The sequence below is a fragment of the Oryctolagus cuniculus genome, chromosome 3 (assembly GCF_964237555.1).
Source record: "Oryctolagus cuniculus chromosome 3, mOryCun1.1, whole genome shotgun sequence".
Lineage (NCBI taxonomy): Eukaryota > Metazoa > Chordata > Mammalia > Lagomorpha > Leporidae > Oryctolagus > Oryctolagus cuniculus.
Window position 1 is genome coordinate 1,082,898 of NC_091434.1, and position 20,617 is coordinate 1,103,514.

At 48.6% G+C, this 20,617-nt stretch overlaps 2 protein-coding genes across 3 annotated transcripts in view; one reads left to right on the forward strand and one right to left on the reverse strand.

Annotated features, from left to right (window-relative positions):
* LOC100343441 (olfactory receptor 6B2) overlaps positions 1–20,617 on the forward strand; it is a 69,922-nt gene that overhangs the window by 2,183 nt on the left and 47,122 nt on the right. The window lies entirely within an intron of this gene.
* On the reverse strand, positions 322–2,339 carry LOC100343185 (olfactory receptor 9S13-like). Its single transcript, XM_002723430.4, has one exon. It carries the CDS (start codon positions 2,326–2,328, stop codon positions 1,378–1,380), a length of 951 nt encoding a protein of 316 aa, XP_002723476.1. The 5' UTR covers positions 2,329–2,339; the 3' UTR covers positions 322–1,377.

Here is a 20,617-nt window from a genome sequence, read left to right on the forward strand (position 1 = left end):
GCTTCATCCTTGCTGGTGCCATGTTAGCGATCCTCATCTCCTACGGCACATGTCGTATTTTTTTTGCACAAGTAAAAGTAAAATAGTTCTCAAGCATTGAATCAATAAAAAGCCAACAAGATGGCCCCTTGAATGTTAGGAAGTCTTTGCTTCACCTCATCCACTGCTAGACCTATGTCGGAAACCAAAGATGGAGTCAATCAGAATTTCCCGGGGTACGAGGCGACAGCACAGACACCACTTCTGAACCGTAATGTGCCCCAAATCTGAAATGTAGATAAAGCAAAAGGAAAATAATGTGTAGCTTTTGAGAGCTTTTTTTTTTTTTTTTGCCTGTTTCCTCCAGATTCTTGGAGAATCGTGTAGTGTAAGAATAATGATCTTATCCTGAGGGCTCTTAACACATTCTTGTTTGTACATTAAATTCTACAGCCTGAAGGAAAATCTACACTTGAGCAAGGAAAAATGTTTCCAGCTTCATATTATGATAAACAAGGCAGACATCTTTTTCCTACTGAAAACACAGGGAATGACAGAAAATATGAATATGAGAGAAAATTTGAAAAGAGGGAAAGGGAAAAGAACATGGCTAAACACCAGGGGATGTCTTTGGTGGAGCACAAAACCGAGGAACTACTAAAAAAAAAGAGAAGACGAGGAGGAGAGAGGAAAAAAGGAGGACTTGGATATCAGATGAAGTGAGTGGCACACGAAGCAGATGGGACGTTGGGGGATTTTCCAGCACATGAGTGGGGTAGCAGTGCTCAGAGGGCCTATCAGTCCCCTCCACGCCAGAGTGGGTGTGTCTCAGGCAGAAGGAAGAGGCGTGGTGCTGCCCTGCGGGAGGGTTCAGCATCACAGACGGACGGGGAGAGGAGGAAGCAGCCATGCTGGGCCATGGAGGAGGAGGAGGGGTCTCCCTGAGTCTCTAGGATTAGCTGTGGGGACAGCAGGATGCAGTAAAGAAGGCTCTGGGCCCATCCTCCCAAGGTTCATGTCCTGAGATGCTCAGGGGCTTCCATGAGATTCAGTGCATCTGAACCACGCACTGTCACGGAGAGAGGTCAACACTGGCTCCCATCCTCCACTTCAGGACAAGCTGCTCCTAGCTCTGCCCCTTGCTGGTGCACTAAGTGACTTGAGTCTCGCTCCAGCTGTGGACCCTCAGATTCCTGAGGGCAAAGAACCTGCCTGATTCCTCTTTGCCCCTGACAAGTAGTATATGTCTGGTCCATAACATGATTTCAAGAATGGCTGGATGAGTGGTTGAAAATGGATGAATGAGAGGATAAAAGAATGAATGATTCAGACCACACCAAGTGACTACCCCTGTCTTCCCTTCCAGCCCCCTGGGCTCTGTCTGTCACAGCCACTGTCTCACGTGGCTGTGCATCTCTGTCCCAGCCTCCCCAGGGCTTTCTTCACATCCTGGTTCCGCAGACTATAGATGAGGGGGTTGAGCATCGGGATGACCAGGGTGTAGAAGACAGACACCACCTTCGCCTGCTCCACGGACCCCACACCTCCTGGCTGGCCATAAATAACAAAACCAGTCCCGTAGAACAGGGACACAGCCGTCAGGTGGGAGCCGCAGGTGGAGAAGACCTTGTGTCGCCCGGATCCAGAGCGCATCCTGAGGATGGTCACCACGATGTAGCCGTAGGAGATGAGGATCGCTAACATGGCACCAGCAAGGATGAAGCCGCAGATGGCAAACATGATGAGCTGGTTGAGGGCTGTGTCGGCACAGGCCAGCTGCAGCAGTGGGGGCACATCACAGAAGAAGTGGTCGATGCGGGTGGAGCCGCAGAAGGGCAGCTGGAAGGTGAGGCTGGTCTCCACCAGGGAGTTGAGGCAGCCCCCACCGTAGGTACCCAGTACCAGGCGGGCACAGGCCGAGGGGCTCATGGTTACTGGGTAGCGCAGGGGGCTGCAGATGGCCATGAACCGGTCATAGGCCATCACGGCCAGGAGCAAAGCCTCAGTGGTACCAAGAAATGAGAAGAAGAAGAGTTGAGTGGCACAGCCGGCGAACGTGATGACCTTGGAGGAGGAGAACATGGTGGCCAGGGCGTTGGGGGCGATGGCCGAGGAGTAGCACAGGTCCAGAAAGGACAGGTTCTTGAGGAAGAAGTACATGGGGGAGTGCAGTCGGGCATCCAGGCTGATGACCACGATCATGGTGAGGTTGCCCAGGACGCTCACCACGTACAGGGCCAGGAACACAGCAGAGAGCAGGGCCTGGATCTTCACACCTCCCCCAAACCCCTCTAGCACAAATGGCCCCCAGGATGCCGCTGAGAGGGTTGCATTTCTGTGAATGGGCATGGCCCTGACTGGGGCAGGGGGCAAAGTGGGTGGTGGTGGTGGTGAGAAGAGCAGGCCACGGTTACTCGGCTCAGGGAGCTGGTGCCACGCTGTCCACTGACTTGAGGGGCCGCCAACTGCCCACTGCTCCTTCCATGGACTCAGCCTTGGCCTGGAGAAGGAAACTGACCCTGACTCACTGGATCCATGGACGTGGTGGGGCAGACTCTGCACGGGGGCTCTCGGGGGCTCTGGGGAGGCAGCAGTGAGTGACTTGGTGAGGGCAGCCTCCCCGCCTCCCCGTCCTGCTGCTCAGACACCTGCTCTCCTGCCCCAGGGCTGCTCCTGGGCTGGGCCATTTGCACACCTTGTTCCTGGCCTCATCCCTCCCTTCCTCCCTGTCTCACACACAGCAGTGCCAGCCCTGCCCAGGCTGAGGCAGGTGGGGCTGACTCTGTCTCTCCCCTGCAGGACCCTGGTCACCCTGGCTTCACCTGCCCCAGCCTGACCACAGGAGCATCAGTCATCCCAGCCCCCTTAGCTGAGCATGGTGCTCAGAAGCCGCCTTCATGTGTGGAGGGTATGGGAGGTGCCAGCCCAGCCACTCTCGTCTGAGAATCAACCAGATAGGGGTCAGGGGATGGTCAGGAGGTGGCTGTGCCCTCTCGTTGTGTCTGCCTCGTGGCTCTATCTGCCTCCTCCCCAGACCCACCCGCTCCCCTCCAGGGTTTGCTGTGCTTTATGAGATAGTAGCCACTCAGCTCTGCAAGGCCCGTCTCTCTGAATCTCCCTGGACGTGTGCAGTCCTGGGAGCAGGATGGACACTATCTGCAGAGAGCCAGAAGCATCCCGCGTGTGTCCCCAAGGTCATGGGGACATGAGTCAGGCTTGGCCAGAGGGACACGGGGCATCACGGGAGGTGTGATCCAATTCCAGAGCTGAGCCCACGTTCCTGGAGGTTAGCTCAGCCATCGCTGCAGCTGCATTCAGTGAGTGAGCTGAGAATGGAGGCAACACTGGTGGGTGAGTGGGTGATGTGCAGGAGGCTCTGTCCCCAGCCCCTCAGCCCTCTCCCTAACTGGGTTGGTGACATCCCGGATGCCCACATAGCAGTGAGCACCAGGGAGGGGGTGCATTGTATGATGTCCTCTCCTGGGGGTACTGTGATACCCACCCTGGAAGGGCAGCAGAGGGGACAGATAGAGCTGCAGGGCCCAGGCAGGGGCCCTGGGAGCAAGGGACTGGGGTTGGGGAAAGGCTACACTGCACACCCTGGACAGCAGCTTCAGTAATCTCTGGCCACAACTGCTTGCCCTGGGCCACCATTCCTGGCTCAGGCACACAGGAGGGGCTTCTTACTATAGTGACCTTCCACATCCCACTGCAGGGTCACCAATTCCACTCCTACCCGCAGAGTTCTTAGCTTTGTGACTCTGGGGCTCTCTCCCGGGCCAGGGGTTCCCCTCAGGGTCCCCTGGCCGTCCCCACCCTGACTACCTGGGTGCCTGTGTCAGCCCCCGAGAAGTTGCTGGCATCTACACTGGCAGAGCCAGACTCACTGTGTTCTTGGGCACAAGAGCACTCTGCCTCCTGCAGGGGCACAGGAGGGCGGATGGTGGTGGGGCGGTGGGATGGGGGAAGCTTTTACCTGGCCTGAGCAACCCTCTCTGGGTGACACAGGTGTCCTCTGTGGTGACTCCATTCCTGGAGCGTGGCCTGCAGCTTGCTAGAAGGTAGTATCACGCTGACCCCACTAACACCAAATCTATACATGGTGCCTGCTTATTGCCATTCACACTGGGACCCAGGGCTCCAGCTCTGAGCCCTGTGCTGGCTGTGCCATGCCTGGCTCAGACACCTGCTCTGTCTCCAGTTGTCATCCTGAGCTCGGCTCCCTGAAGCCTGTGCCCTCCAGCGTCTCCTGTGCTCTGCTCTGCACTGTATACAGTGAAGTGGGTGCCGAGGACCCCTGCTCATCCCCTGTTCAGCCCTGGCTTCCGGAGCAGGGCAGGAGACTGGGAGGGGGCAGAGGTGGGCACCTCACGTAACAAGAGTCACCAGGTATACAGTTGTGGCTGCAGTGAGCTCCTGGGTCTTTGGTGGGAGAGGGGGAGGACGTGCTTACTCACCTCTGCCTCCTGGCCTTGTCCTGTCAGCTGGGCTGCATGTGAGACCACTGCCCTTGGACTTACTCTGCTAGGGAAGGCTTTGTGCATCTGGCAGAGCTGGGCCTTGGGGCCTCCAGTGGCCAATTAGGTGGGGCTGTGGGGCTGTGGGCCTGTGCTGTGTGCTGGGACTCCAGTTCCCCTTGGGCGCCCTGCCCTACCCTCATCCAACTCCCCCTCACCTGTGAGGCTGGGACCAAGGCCCAGGAGTTCCTCAGGCTCTGAGGGATGAAAAGGAGATGTGAAGAAAATCACAAGCCAGACTTAGTGGGCCTCAGGGCACTGTCCCCGCAGGCAAGTGTGAGCCGCAGGTGCAAGGTCCTCTCATGGACCACCTGCTTCTGCCCCATCCCCACCTTTGTGGTTGAGAAAGTGACCTGATAGGAAACGTTCCTGCCTCTGCCTCTGTGGACCCCTCTGCTCCACAACAGACCTCGGGCACAACCCCTCTCATGGCAACAGAGCCCCCAGTCACATGAGGCCACCTCGCATTTCCTTTGCACAGGTTTTTATTGGCTGTGAACACACTTACAGCTCTGTACTTTTTAAAAATGAGCACCTGTTTGAAGACAGTGGAGCAGGAGGGAGGACTTGCACCTTTGGCCCTCTGGACCTGAGCCCTGGGAGCAGTGGGCTCAGCTGTAGATGAGCTTTCCTTTTGTGCTTTCTGAAAAGTGCATAACAATGTAAGGTCCGCAGCTCAGTGCCACTCAGCTCCATACCACGCACAGCTCAGGGTCTCTTCCCTTGCAAGGGTCATCACACTTTATTTACATACAGGGATGGACCTCACAGCTGTTTCTCCCAACCCTAAACAATACTGCAGAGTGTCCACATGTCACCCGATGTTCCCGTAGGCCAGCAGCTGGTTTTCATGGTGATTCCCTGTTGCCCTCATATAATTGGTACCTGTGACTGTGCATTTGTCTCCACTCACCAGGATATAAGAGTACCGATCTCCATGTGTTGACCCTAGTGTGTGATGGTTAATTCTGTATGTGACCTCCACTGAGTCACAGGGTGCTGGGCTCTGCAACAGCATCATGATGGGTTGAAATGTGTGCGAATGAGTTTAAAATTCAAATCCACACCCTGGTGGAGTTGATGGCTTTCTCTGTGTGTGAGGGCTTCACGTGACCAGCCGATCTCTGGTTCTCCCTGCATAAGAGTGAGCTCTTCCTGATGACTGCCTTGGAGCTGGGACCTTGAGCTTGGTTTTCCATGTGTCCACTTGCTTGTTTTCCTGCCTTTGAATGTGAGCAGGAACCTCAGCTCCCCAGGTCTCCAGCCTATGGGTGCTCCCAGGGCTCCAGCTGGTTGACAGCAGATCTCAGACCTGTCAGCCTCCTCATTCACTTCCCCCGTTCCTGGTAACCAGCATCTGAGCACACAGACACACCAGAGGACAGATGTATGACTCTCAGGCCTTAGGACATGGGTGTCACTGTTAGGAGCATGCTTCTCAGTGGGCTGCCCATTTCCTGAAAGCTGCTGGCCACCTGTGTCTCTGGCTCTGCAGCCTGCTCCCCCACACTCACAGTCCCCATTTGATAGTGATGTAGGCGTGCCTGGAGCCATGACCCAAGCCAGACAGGCCTGGTGTAGACCAGAGCCCAGGCACAATAGCTCCATACTGATGGGGTCAGAGACCTTGCAGAGCTGTGTTCCCACCATGGTGCAGAACTCTCCCCACTGATTTTAATTTAGGCTTTGAAAATCCTACCTGGCCTCATTATGTACAGGTTATAGACTTCAGCTTGGGTGCAGTTCCCTGCTGGGCAGGGAACGGTTTTTGTACAAGGTCCAGTCTTGTCCCTGATTTTCTACTTCTGCTTTACAATATCTCACTTTCCCCTTGGATTTTTGTGCTTCCTCTTGTTGAGTATTAGGAGCTCTTTACATGCAATAGACCCAGGATTTCTTATGTGTGCTGCGAGCACCTTTTCCAGTTTGCTGCTGACCTTGGTCTTGTCTCCAGGACTCTCATATGAATGTCCACAGGCACATCCTGCTCTCTCCTTGAGAACGTTGGGGTTTCTCCTGGGCAGACCGTGCACTTGACCACACCCAACATGAACAAGCACACCCACCCACCCTAGAGCCTCTCTGAAATCCTCTACTCAGACTTCTGGGGGGTTTACTCTTTCAACAAATCACTGACACAGCTGGAGTTTATATTGTCTGTATTATGAAGTGGGTGTTAATTTTTTCCTGAGCAGAAAGCCATATTTTTTGACTAATTTTCCTTCTTCATAGTTACTTTATTTTGACTTAATACAGAAAATTACAATGAAAAATTCAATGATGCAAACTATCATTTAACTTTAAAATAATAGAAATAAATAACAGAAGATGTTCCAAGATGGCAGAGTAGGGAGGGAGCTTACTGCTGTAGTCTAGGAGAAGATAGTTTTAAAAAAGAATAGAGAGAGTGCAGTCTCAAGGAAGAGTTAGGGATAAAATGGCATAGGAAATGCTACACAATTAGAGGGACACAGTGGACCTATGTGGAGGGCGAGAGTGCCCACAGCTCGGGACTCCAGCAGCCAAGAGCCTATGCGCCAGAGAGTGAGGTGACACCAGACTGCAGCAGCCCAAGCCATTGGTGACAAAGCTGCAGGAAGAGACTAGAGGGAACCCAGCTTGGATCCCCATAGGGGGTAGTGTACCTGCCAAACTAGAGGAGGAAAAAAAAGGAGGGACACATTTCTCTCTTCCTGATCACCGTACAATGGCATCCTGTAACAGCTGATAGAGCGCGCACCATTTTGGACATACATAACAGCTGCACCAGCTTGTATCTGTACCCAGCTGCTAGCCAAATAGAGACTCCTGGCTCTGGTGAGGGGAACTAACGGGGCTGGGTGCTCATGACTGTGGGAGGTTTATGTGCCAGGACTATGAGAAAAACTGAGGCTATGTGGTAGGACTCACAATGTGGCTGGGACTTTGGGCAGTCACTGTGGGAGGCTCGAGGATTCCTGGTTACCTGGTGAGGGACATAGCTGGGGAATCTGAGCTTATACTGAGGACTGCACAAATCCTTTGTGTGGACCTTGTGGCAGGGTGGACGACTATTAAATCCACTGAGGCTAGTGTTCAGGCACTGCTCTTCTTTGAGGAGAGGAGCTCAACTGGGCAGAATAAACCTCTTTTCTGATAAAAGAAAAAACAAAAGAGAGATTTACCATTCCTAACCTAGGTATATCACCTTACACACACCCTTCACCCTGGAGAACTGAACAGAGCTCCCTGGCCACACCCACCACACGCTGCTAGATATTCACTGAAAGAAGACACTCCACTTATCTACAGAGTCATAGTACAAAGATAAAAGCCAGCCACCACAGCAGAAAAAAAAAGAAGAAACCAGTGAGTATCTCCACAAATGACAAATAACAAATGAACCAATTCAAGAAACAAGAATAAAACAACAAGATGCCCCCAAAAGAACATGACACTTCAGTACGAGATTGTGAAGATGATGAGATTGATAAAATGCCAGAAATGGAATTCAAAAAACTGATCATAAGATTACATAGAAGTAATCAGAAGCAAATGCACGAACTACTGAAATCCGTACATTACATGAAATAAAATTTCTCTCACAAAATTGTGATCCTGAAGAAAAATAAAAATGAATATTTCAATAGAACAAATAAAAATGCAGTGGAAAGCCTTAACAATAGAATTAGTGATGCAGAAGAAAGAATATCCAACATAGAAGACAAAGCCCAGGAATTTATACAGTCATGCCAAGCTCAAGAAGAGAAAATTAGGCTGGCACTGCGGCTCAATGGGCTAATCTTCCACTTGCGGCACTGGCACACTGGGTTCTAGTCCCTGTCAGGGTGCCAGATTCTGTCCCACTTGCTCCTCTTCCAATCCAGCTCTCTGCTGTGGCCCGGGAAGGCAGTGGAGGATGGCCCAAGTGCTTGGGCCCTGCACCTGCATGGGAGACCAGGAGAAACACCTGGCTCCTGGCTATGGATCAGCACAGTGTGCTGGCTGCAGCGGCCATTGGGGGTTGAACCAACGGAAAAAGGAAGACCTTTCTCTCTGTCTCTCTCACTGTCTGCTCTGCCTGTCAAAAAAAATTAAAAAAAAAGAAAATTAGAAAAAAAAACACTGTTGGGAATCTACAGGACACTATCAAGTGACCCACCAAATGGGTTCTAGGAATTCCTGAAGCCATGGAAAGAGAGAAGGGATTAGAAGGCCTTTTTAGTGAAATAATAAGAGAAAGCCTCCCTGATTTGGAGAAAAAAAGGGTCATCCAAGTACAGGAAGCACATAGAACTAATATACATGACCAGAAAAGATCTTCACCACAACACATTGTAATCAAACTCTCCACAGTGAAACATAAAGAATATATTTTAAAATATGCATGAGAGAAATGCCAGATTACCTTCAGAGGATCTCCAATAAGACTCACAGTGAACTTTTCATCAGAAACCCTATAGGCTAGGAAAGAATGGTGGGCTACAGTCCAAGTCTCAAGAGAAAATAACTGTTAACCCAGAATACCCTGCAAAGCTCTCATTTATGAATGAATATGAAATAAAGACTTCCACAACAAACAGAAATTTAAAAAATTTGTCACCACCCATCCAGCCCTACAAAAGATGCTTAAGGATGTGCTGCACACAGAAACATGGCCATCACCATGAGAGAAGCTAAAGGGAGAAAATCTCCACTAAAAATTCAAAGGAAATTAAAAATGAAAAATAGGATATTTTTGGAAAAATGGCAGGGCAAAGTCATTATTTATAAATAGTCACCTTGAATGTAAACAGCCTCGACTCTCCAGCTAAAAGACACAGACAGGCTAAATGGATTAAAAAATAAAACCCATTTATTTGCTGCCTACAAGAAACACATCTCAGCAACGAAGTGCATGCAGACTGGAAGTGAAAATATGGAAAAAAATACTCCATGCCAACGGAAGCCATAAAAGAGCTGGTATAGCCATCTTAATATCAGACAAAATAGACTTTAACACAAAAATTGTTAAAAGAGAAAAAGAAGGGCACTATGCAATGATTAAGGGATCAATTCAACAGGAAGATGTAACTATTATAAATGCATATGCACCTAATTACAGGGCACCAGGCTATTTAAAAGAACCATTAAGGGATCTAAAGGGAGACATAGACTCCAATACAACAGCACAGGGGATGTCAGTCCCCCAATTTCAACAATGGACTGATCAGCCAGACAGAAAATCAGCAAGGAAATGGCAGAGTTAATGGACACCATAGACAAAATGGACATGACTTATCTACATAACTTTTCAACATACGTTTGCAGAATACAATTCTTCTCAGCAGTGCATGGAACTTTCTCTGGGAGTGACCACACACTAGGCCATAAAGCAAGTCTCAGCAAATTAAAAAAAAAATCAAAATTATATCATGTATCTTCTCAGACCACAATGGAATGAAGCTGGAAATCAGCAACTCAGGAATCAATAGAGCATATGCATGGAGACTGAACAACATGCTCTTGAATGAACAGTGTGTCATAGAAGAAATCAAAAGAGAAATCAAAACTTTATGGAAACAAATGAAGACAATAGTACAACATATCAAAATCTGTGGGATACAGCAAAAGCAGTGTGAAGAGGAAAGTTTACAGCAATAGGTGCCTACATCAAGAAATTGGAAAAGAACCACATAAATAAGCTATCAGTACATCTCAGGGATCTCGAAAAAACAACAGCAAACCAAACCCAAAACTAGTAAGAGAAAAGAAATAATTAAAATTAGAGAAGAAATCAACAAAATTGAATCCAAGAAAACAATACAAAAGATCAGCAGAACCAAGGGCTAGTTTTTGAAAAAATAAGCAAAATAGACACACCTTTGCCCCAATTAACCCTAAAAAAGGAAAGAAAAGACTGAAATCAATAAAATTAGAGATGAAAAAGGGAATGTGACAACAGACACCATAGAAATAAAAAGAATCATCAGAAACTACTACAAAGAGTTGTATGCCAACAAACAGAAAACTAGAAGAAATGAATAGATTCCAGGACACACACAACCTACCAAAATTGAGCCATGAAGACATAGAAAACCTAAACAGAAATATAGCCAAGACAGATATTGCGTCAGTAATAAAGACCCTCGCAACAAAGAAAAGCCCAGGACTGGATGGCTTCACTGCTGAATTCTACCAGACATTTAAAGAAGAAGTAACTGCAATTTTCAAGTTATTCAAAATAATGGAAAGGGAGGGAATCCTCCCAAGTTCTTTCTATGAATCCAGCATCACCTTAATTCCTAAACCTGAAACAGATGCAACAGAGAAAGAGAATTACAGACCAAGTTGCCTATGAACATGGACACAAAAATCCTCAACAAAATTCTAGCCAATAGAATCCAACAAAATGTCAGAAAGATCATCCACCCAAAGTGAGATTTATCCCTGGTATGCATGGATGGTTCAACATTAGCTAGTCAATCAATGTGATACACCACATTAATAAGCTGCCGAACAAAAACCATATGATTATCCAGTAGATGCAGGGAAAGCTTTTGATAAAATAGCACCCTTTCATGATGAGAACTCTAAGCAACTTGGATATAGAAGGAACATTCCTCAACATAATCAAGGTAATTTATGATAAACCCATGGCCAGTGTCCAATTGAATGGGAAAAAGTTGGAAGCATTCCCATGGAGAACTGGGACCAGACAAGAGTGCCTACTCTCACCATTGCTCTCCAGTATAGTCCTGGAAGTTTTAGGCAGAGCCATTAGGCAAGAAAAAGGAATCAAAGGGATACAAATTGGGAAGGAGGAAGTCAAACTATCCCTTTTTGCAGATGACATGATTCTATGTATAGGGGATCCCAAAGACTCCACATTAAGAGTATTGGAACTCAAAGAAGAGTTTGGTAAAGTAGCAGAGTATAAAACCAATACACAAAAATCAACAGCCTTTGAATACACAGACAATGCCATGGCTGAGAAAGAACTTCTAAGATTAATCCCAGTCACGATAGCTACAAAAGAAATCGGATACCTTGGAATAAATTTGACCAAGGACGTCAAAGATCTCTATGATTAGAAACACAACATTAAAGAGAGAAATAGAAGAAGATACAAAAAGATGGAAAAACCTTCCATGTTCATAGATTGGAAATATCAACATCATCCAAATGTCCATTCTTCCAAAAGCAATTTACAGATTCAACGCAATACCAATCAAAATACCAAAGACATTCTTCTCAGATCTAGAAAAAATGATGCTGAAATTCACATGGAAACACAGGAGACTTCAAATAGCTAAAGCAATCTTATATAACAAAAACGAAGCTGAAGGCACCACAACACCTGATTTCAAGACATACTACAGTGAGTTTATAATCAAGGCAGCCTGGCAGTGGTACAAAAACAGATGGATAGACCAGTGGAACAGAAAAGAAACACCAGAAATCAATCCAGGCATCTACAACCAGCTTATATTTGACCAAGGGGCTAAAACTAATCCCTGCAGCATGGACAGTCTCTTCACCAAATGGTGCTGGGAAAACTGGATTTCTACATGCAGAAATATGAAGCAAGACCCCTATCTTACACCTTACACAAAAGTCCACTCTGTCACTCCCTTGCCTGCAAAGGAACAACGCTTCTCGCAGATTATCGGTCTTCCATAGACTTTTATTAAGAAAAACAGCGATGGGGACGGGGAAAAGAGAAAGAAGAAAAAGCCCCTACTTCCCGCAGCACCCAGCTTATATAGCGCTAACAGCCAATCACAGGCAAGCTAAAGTCCATGTGTGAAGCACTCCAATCAGCTTCTTGTCCACGTGGCGTGCATGCATTCCTCGGCCAATCAGCTGAAGTATCACGCGGCAGGCAGCCCGGGCACAGTCCTCAGCACCATCTTGTTTACAGCACTCGCAGTTTCACTTCCTCCTGGCGCCATCTTGTGGGGTCGGCGTCCCAATCCCCACAGCTCCCCCTTTTTTGTGTATTAAAGAAGCTATGGTATGGAAGCATGCCTGTCTTAGGTGCCCCACGGCGCATACACTGCTTACCCGTCATCAAGGATACAGGAAGCTTGTCCTGCCCTCTGTCTTAGATTGCTAGAGCTGCCCGCAGGTGCTTACCCGTCATTGACTACTGTTCCAACATGCTAAGCCATACTTCCTTATGGGGGTCAGCCAGCACGGTGGCTAGTATGGCATGCCGGATTATCATGTTAGTGCGCTGTTGATGGAGTGCTAGAACTCTGACCCATCTGACAAGAAACGTGAGCCCCGGCACCACCGCGATGAACAAGAAACCAATAGCAACCCATTCTTTAACAGAAGACCAGGTGGAGGAAATCCATCTGCCAATAACAGAGAAAGGTGACCACACCTCAACTTGTGCTCTAGTTTGGTTAAGCACCCAGATACTGGCACACAATTGCCGCAGTGGAGACGTAAAGTTGCTGTTCCAGGTGTTATTGATCATGTTGCCCAACTGCTGTGACAAATTGGCATGTTTGGAGTGCTTTTCATAAGGAAAGGGTAACACACAGACGGCAACAGGCTGAACCAGACAAGGGGCGCCTGTAACAGATGCCAAGAGATCTATTTGCTGCTGGAGCACATCTACGCTTTGGTTAACTAATAGGATACCTGTTCGGAGACTGTCGTCCAATTGCTCCTGTTGATGTAAAGCCATAGCTGTCTGTGCCGAAATACTGTTAATGTGCTGAATTGAGCTGACCTGGGTAACCGCCAAGGTGACTGCGGCTGCGCTTGCCACCACAGCCGCTGTAATGGCAGTCACTAGGGCGACGGTAATGCCAAAGTCTCTACGACTTTGCAGGATCACTGCGAAATCCTTAGGTCCTGCCTTGACCGGGACTGGAATCCAGGTGGGGATGCGCATGAGCACTCCCACCGAAGTACCATTCCAGCATTGGGCAAGATGCCCCGAGGAGCAGGTGTTATTTGCTCCCTTAGTGCAGACGTACCAGAGGAAGGGTGGCTCAACACAAGCCTGAGCTGTATAATTATCGGACCCAAAGGTATGATTGAGATATACAATATCATTGATTTCACTCCAGGATCCGTTGGACCAGGTCCAGCCCCTCAGGAACAGAAGTGGGGATAGGTCAATGCACGCTCTGGCACTATTGCAGGCAATCATGGGATCCCATCCATTACCCATAACGGGCACTGGCTTAAAGGTAAAATTAACCCACAAATTATAATTAATGGGCAGGGCAGCAAGGGAGCAATTAGCAGGATTGTAACATCATAGCTTACACATAACATCATAGCTTACACATAGCATCATAGCTTACACAAGAATCATTATCAAAGCCTACTTGGCTGAAACTGACCCAGCGAGAGCCCACAAAACTGATATAAGACGGTGTGGCTACACCTGGCACCAGCCAGGTATGTAGCTGGGCACTCTGACAGGAAGTAAAGTGGGGTCGAGCCAGATTAATGTGATCATTACAGGCCGGCAGCACCTGTTTAATAGGTACCATAGGTTCTGACTCAAAGCAAAAATAGCATTCGGTAGGAAACATCCTGATGAAAAGGCAACAAAGCTGATGTTGCTGTTGATTTCTCAACAATGTAGCAGTGGATTCGTTTCTGAGAGGAGCAGCGTGGTGGGGGCAAGAGGCACAGAGTCAACACACAGACCCCGGGAGTCAGGTGAAAGCAGGCTTGAGGCAAGCAGCCCGCAGACTCGTTTATTTCAGTTGAAACTACATCTTATATAGCCAAGACCAGCCAATCTGGTCAAGGGGAGGTCTGTGCCCCATCCAATCACAGCCTGTTGCCAGGCAGTTTCCAAAGCCATCCAATCACAGCCTGCCAGGCAGTTTCCAAAGCCATCCAATCACAGCCTGCCAGGCAGTTTCCAAAGCCATCCAATCACAGCCTGTTGCCAGGCAGTTTCCAAAGCCATTCCTGAGTAACTAATGCTCGCTTGCCAGTGGCCACCTTGGCATGGCCCTCTCATTCCACCACATTTCCCCCTTTTCGTTTATTTTTGAGCAACGGGAGGCATGATTCTTGGCCATACCATTGTTGACCCCGTTTCCATGTGGTCTCCGTATGCAGCTGTGCCTGTCTTAGGTTGTCCCCTGTCGCTCCCCCTCTTCGTGGAGGAACGACACAGGACCCTGCGCTGTTCTTTTGTCTGCTCGGCCCTCCCCGGGTTTGCTGCTGGTTCTTCCCGGGTTGGCTACTATCCCTTCCACCTCCGTGGAAGGGCAGTTCCCCCTGGCCACATTCCCCACTTCCGCAGGGGAGCGGCACACCGCCGGCCGGCTCTCTGGGGGCTGCACAGGTGTTCCCCTTAGATGTTCCTCTTAGATGTTCCTCGTGCATGCCGTCTCTCTCCTCCTTTATAGTCCTCCTCCGCCAATCCCAACTCGGCTGCCCACACGCCGAGTACGCTGCTCTCCTCCAATCAGGAGCAGGTCCTGCAGCTTGTCAAGTTGGTGAGAGGCAGCTGGGTAGAAGCTGTTGCCTCCTCTCCCAGCGCCATATTGTGGGAGAGCAGATGCATAGAATAAGTCTTAATTCCAGTAACTCAGTCCAGTCCAGATTGCTCCCCACAGATCCCCCTTTCTTTTTATTTTTTATTTTTTTTGGCGTTGATACGCGCCTGTCTTCGGTGTCCCGCGGCACACACTCTGCTCTGCTTGCTAGAGTTGCCACAGGTTCTTACAAGTCCTATCAATCAGGCAAACCGAATCCGGGTCCTCTCTTCGCCATGTTGTGAGGAGGTTTTTAGGCGCTGATGCGTGCCTGTGTTCGGTGCCCTGCAGCGCATGCTCTGCTCAGCCTGCAGGGGCTTACAAGCCCTAACAATCAGGCAAACCGAATCCAAGCCTTCTCATTGCCGTATTGTGGGGGAGACCTTACTGATGTTAATTCGTGCCTGTCTTCGGTGACCTGCGGCGCATAAGCTGCTAGCCGCCTGCAGGTGCTCATCGCCTCACTTAATCAGGCAGACCGAATCCAAGCTCTCACATTGCAGTGTTGTAGGGAGGCCTTTCTATTTCTCTACTTCTCTATCTCCGGGCATTCCTATTTCTCCCATTTTACTTCTATCTACCAGCATTCCTATTTCTGTCATTTTACTTCTAAACTTCTGTTTCTCTTATCCCTGCGGCTTCCCGGCGGCGCTTGCCCCAAGGCTGCTTCTCGGCACCTCACCCCGCGGCAGCTTCACGGCTCTGCGCGGCTTCCCGGCACCTCGCCCCGCCGGCGGGTTCCTGGCTCTGCGCGCACGCTCCGCGGTCTCCACGCACTTCGCGCCCGCACCACGGCCTCGCGCCAGCCCCGCGTTCCCTATCTAATCACGCCCCGTGCTCTCTCTGCACGCGGCGGCTTCCACGAGTCACACAGCGTAGCTTACGTCTCCGCCACTAGTATTCAATCCAAGTTCCCCGGACTAACCTGGCGAATTCCAACCTGGCGGCCCACGTCTCTGGTTCCAGATCTTCGCCTCTTGCTCCCTGGGGTGACTTGAAGAATTCCAAGGTGGCTTACGTTTCCGCCTCGGCCTGCACTCGCGGCTTCATCCTCCCTAACATTTTTCTCTACCCGGTATGTTTCCCTAAGTTTTCTTCCAACAATATTCCTCCCTCATTTCTCCTGGCTTCTCCCCACAGTCCGTATCCGAGTCTAAGTTTCTTCTAGGTTTCACTTTCACTTTCAACCTGCAGTCCGTATCTAAGTCTAAGTTTCTTCTTGCTTTCACTTTAAATCCTAACTTCTTTCCCACAGTCCATATCCGAGTCCAAGCCTCCTCCAGGTTTCACTTTCGCTTTCAATCTCCTAGCTTCCCCGCCATAGTCCGCATCCGAGTCTATGAAAGCTTTCACTTTCGCTTTCAATAGCTTCTTCCGGCACCTAGGCTCTTTGCTAGTCTCTCTCTCCGGTATTTTCCACTTCTTCCCGTTTCTTCCCTCCTAAGTTTCCTTATCCGTCCTAGGTTTCCTATCCGAGTCACGGCACCATTATGTCGCTCCCCCTCTTCGTGGAGGAACGACACAGGACCCTGCGCTGTTCTTTTGTCTGCTCGGCCCTCCCCGGGTTTGCTGCTGGTTCTTCCCGGGTTGGCTACTATCCCTTCCACCTCCGTGGAAGGGCAGTTCCCCCTGGCCACATTCCCCACTTCCGCAGGGGAGCGGCACACCGCCGGCCGGCTCTCTGGGGGCTGCACAGGTGTTCCCCTTAGATGTTCCTCTTAGATGTTCCTCGTGCATGCCGTCTCTCTCCTCCTTTGTAGTCCTCCTCCGCCAATCCTAACTCGGCTGCCCACACGCCGAGTACGCTGCTCTCCTCCAATCAGGAGCAGGTCCTGCAGCTTGTCAAGTTGGTGAGAGGCAGCTGGGTAGAAGCTGTTGCCTCCTCTCCCAGCGCCATATTGTGGGAGAGCAGATGCATAGAATAAGTCTTAATTCCAGTAACTCAGTCCAGTCCGGATTGCTCCCCACAGTCCCCCAGGGGATCTTACCCGTGATTGACTAACCAGCGCTCATATCGAGAGACCACAGGATTGCTTGCTCAGATAGGGGTAGGAATGAGGAATAATGGTTATCAGGAATGGCATGACTGCACACCGGCTGTGGGCCATTTGAGTGGCTGACCAGAGCTAGTGGGGTACAAAACAGTTATAGGCATGGCTATGGGCAGTTTCTCAGGGTTGGATGATAGGGCAGGTGCGTCTGCTAACAAGTTGGAGTCTCGGTCTTGTTCAGCTGGTTCTGGTTGGCTGTCAGTTGCAGGCTTGATGTTTCTCGCTGGTACCCAAATGGGATGTCCCGCATTCTCTGGAAAGACACAAGCATATTCTCGACCTTTGGTTAGCAGAGGGTGTGGTCCTTTCCATTCTCCTGTCAGGGGCTCTTCCCACCTAACCATAGGGGCTGGGGTCTGGGATGGAAAGGATCCCCAGTGTTTATAAGCTGGGCTGATCCCTTGGGAATCAAAAGTAAGAAAATTGATAGTAAAAAGGACCTCAGTCAAAGCAAGCTGTGGGTCTGAGGGCATATGATTATTTTTTTTTGTCTTTGTACAAGATCTTTAATTGTCCTATGAGTTCTTTCAATAATTGCCTGTCCCTGTGGGTTGTATGGGATACCTGTGGCAGACTGTATGTTCCAAGATTTCAGGAAGGAATTAAATTCCTGTGATGTATACGCTGGCCGGTTATCAGTCTTTATGGTCCAGGGGACACCAAGGACCAGCATGGCTGATTTAATCGCCTTTATCACATTACTGGCCTTTTCTCCAGATTGGGCAGTTGTGAATACAGCCTTTGAATAAGTATCTACCAACACATGGACAAACTTAAGTTTACCAAAGGAATTAATGTGGGCGATGTCCACTTGCCATAGTTTATTAGGAGCAAGGCCTCGGGGGTTCACTCCTGCCTGTTGCAGTGGGCCTAACGGGGCAAGGGGTGCACAATTCTTGCAAGAGTGCACTAGGCGTTTGCATTGGCTCATTGTTAGCTCTGGGAAAAGCAAATTTTATGTTGCTTGCTGACATGAAATTTTTGGTGTAGAATACGGGCTTGTTCTAAGTGTCCAATGGAAGCCGTGTTGCAGGAGATAAGACGATCAACCTCTCTGTTGCCTTGAAAAATAAAGCCAGGTAACCCAGTATGTGATCTTATGTGTGAAATATACCATGGGTGTTTTCTGTTCTCAGTTAGCTCTTTAAGGGTTGTGAACATCTGGTCAATTGGCTTATTGGTCGGGTTAAAGACTGCAAAAGGGATCATCTTTGCTACCTGTACTGAGTATTTGCTGTCCAAAAATATATTTACTGGTCCATCTTGGCTAAGGAGTAGAATCTTGACTATTGCTTTTATTTCTCCCAATTGTACTGATCCCCCATGGGGTTCTACATGGATCTTATCTTTTTCTGTTAAAGATTTGATTACTATTCCAAAGAGTGACTTGTTGGCATCTGTAAACGCACATGGTGCCATGGGTATAGGTTGATTAGCAGGGAAGGCATGTTTTGGATAGTCTATTTCTAAGGTTTGTATTGTCTGGAGTAGCCTGTCTGCTGGCAGGTGGTTGTCAATCTGTCCTGGAAAATTTATCATTAAAGTTTGAAAGAGCATGCTATTCTGCATCAATGTCGACAGTTCTAATTGTGATAGTGGTAGGACCACTATGTCTGGCTCTGTGTTAAATATCTTATTGGTATAATATCTTAATTTAAGTCCCATCATAAGGATGGCATCTACTTTGTTTACTATTTTACAACAATCGCTCCAGGCTATGTGTACCCAAAAAAGTGGTCCGTGTTGTTGCCAAATTACTCCTAAGGGGGCCTTGAGGGTAGATATGGTTATGGCAAATAAAGGCACCTGAGGGTCATATCTAAAGGTTTTTAAATTTGACAACTGGGTGTTAATCTTTTCTATAGTGGATTTGGCTGCTGGTGTCAATGAGATTTTTGAGGAAGGGCTGTTTCCCTTAGTCAGTAAATCGTATAGCGGTCTAAGTTCTGCAGGTGTTAGGGGAAGGAAGGGCTTCAGTAACTAATGCTCGCTTGCCAGTGGCCACCTTGGCATGGCCCTCTCATTCCACCACAAGCTGCCATTAGGCTTATCAGGGTGGTCAAGCCAGCCCGTGGATTGATTAGTGAGTGAAATGCATGGAGAGGTAAAATTAACCTCATCCCTATCTAATACTTCAAAACAGAAGGAGCCTTCTAAGGCAACGGAAATGTTGAAGGCGCTCACTTAGGTAGGGGGCTTATCCAAACTGGCAATACCAAATCGGCCCAGAGAGGCATTTCCCGCAAACAATACTGGCAAATAGCTGGACGTGTTAGACAATGGCATGGGCCATGGCAGGGCTCTGAGAAGGCCCCGATACACTCCTGACTCCTGACCCACTGCAACAATCCAAAATGTCCAAAAGCAAAAGGCTTTAAGCAGCATGGCTGGTCCCATCACTTTGAATCACTAATATCAACAGCAAATAGTCAATCAATACTCCCAACAAACCACCAATACAAATCAAAACCAAAATAAGCAAGAGTACAAATAGCAGTCTCTTCATCACTTTCAATCGTTCTCTTCCAGACTTGGGCCTGGGGCCTCGTTCACTGTCCCTTCCAGGGGTCGTTGATTGTCGTAATTCCCACTCAGGAGTTGGACTCTTCTTTCTGGTGCCCAAATGGGTTGCGCGGCTCCCTGCGGGAAGAAACAAACAGCTCCTCGTACCCTCCTCAACAAACGGAACGGGCCTTTCCATTGATTATCTTGCAGATCTCTCTACATAATCCATTGTACTGATTCTTTATCAGCTACTTGAGCATGCATTTCTGCTGGAGTCCTGCCATTTTTTTTTATTTAAAAAATTTATGGTATATAATGCTAAAGCCAAAGCATCCCTATTGGATACCGCATATGCTCCTATTCCCCCTTTTTGTTTATTAATTAAATTTTTAAAGTACAAATGAGTACGCTCCACAACGGCCTGGCCTTGAGAATTATATGGTGTACCAGTTATATGTACAATGCCAAATTCACTTAAAAAGGTAGCAAAGCGAGCTGACGTATAAGCCGGTCCATTATCAGTCTTAATAATTTGAGGAATCCCCCAGGCTGCAAAGGCTTGTAAACAATGTTGAATAACTTGTTGTGTTCCTTCTTTACTGAGGGCCATGGCCATAACCACACCTGAATACGTGTCCACCATCACATGAACACAACTTTGCCATCCAAAAGAAGGAATGTGAGTTACATCCATTTGCCAGATATGACACGGCTTAAGGCCGCGAGGGTTGGCGCCTGTTGGAATTTTTGAGTTTATGGAAACCACGCACTTTTCACAAGACCTTATAATATCCTCAGCTTGCTTATGGGAAATATTATACTTTACACTTAAAGTGGTGCTGTTCACATGCCACTTAGAATGATACTCCCTGGCTTGATCAACAGCGGTGCAGGCAAGCAGAAAACGCGAGTAATGATCGGCTAGCATATTGCTCTGGCTAAGTGGTCCAGGTACATTGGAATGTGCTCTTATATGCCCTATAAATATAGGATGGTGTCTCTGAATCAACAAACCTTGAATTTCTGTTAAATAGGCATATATCGTGGACAGTCTGGAAATACTGCATGCTTTGTCCAACAG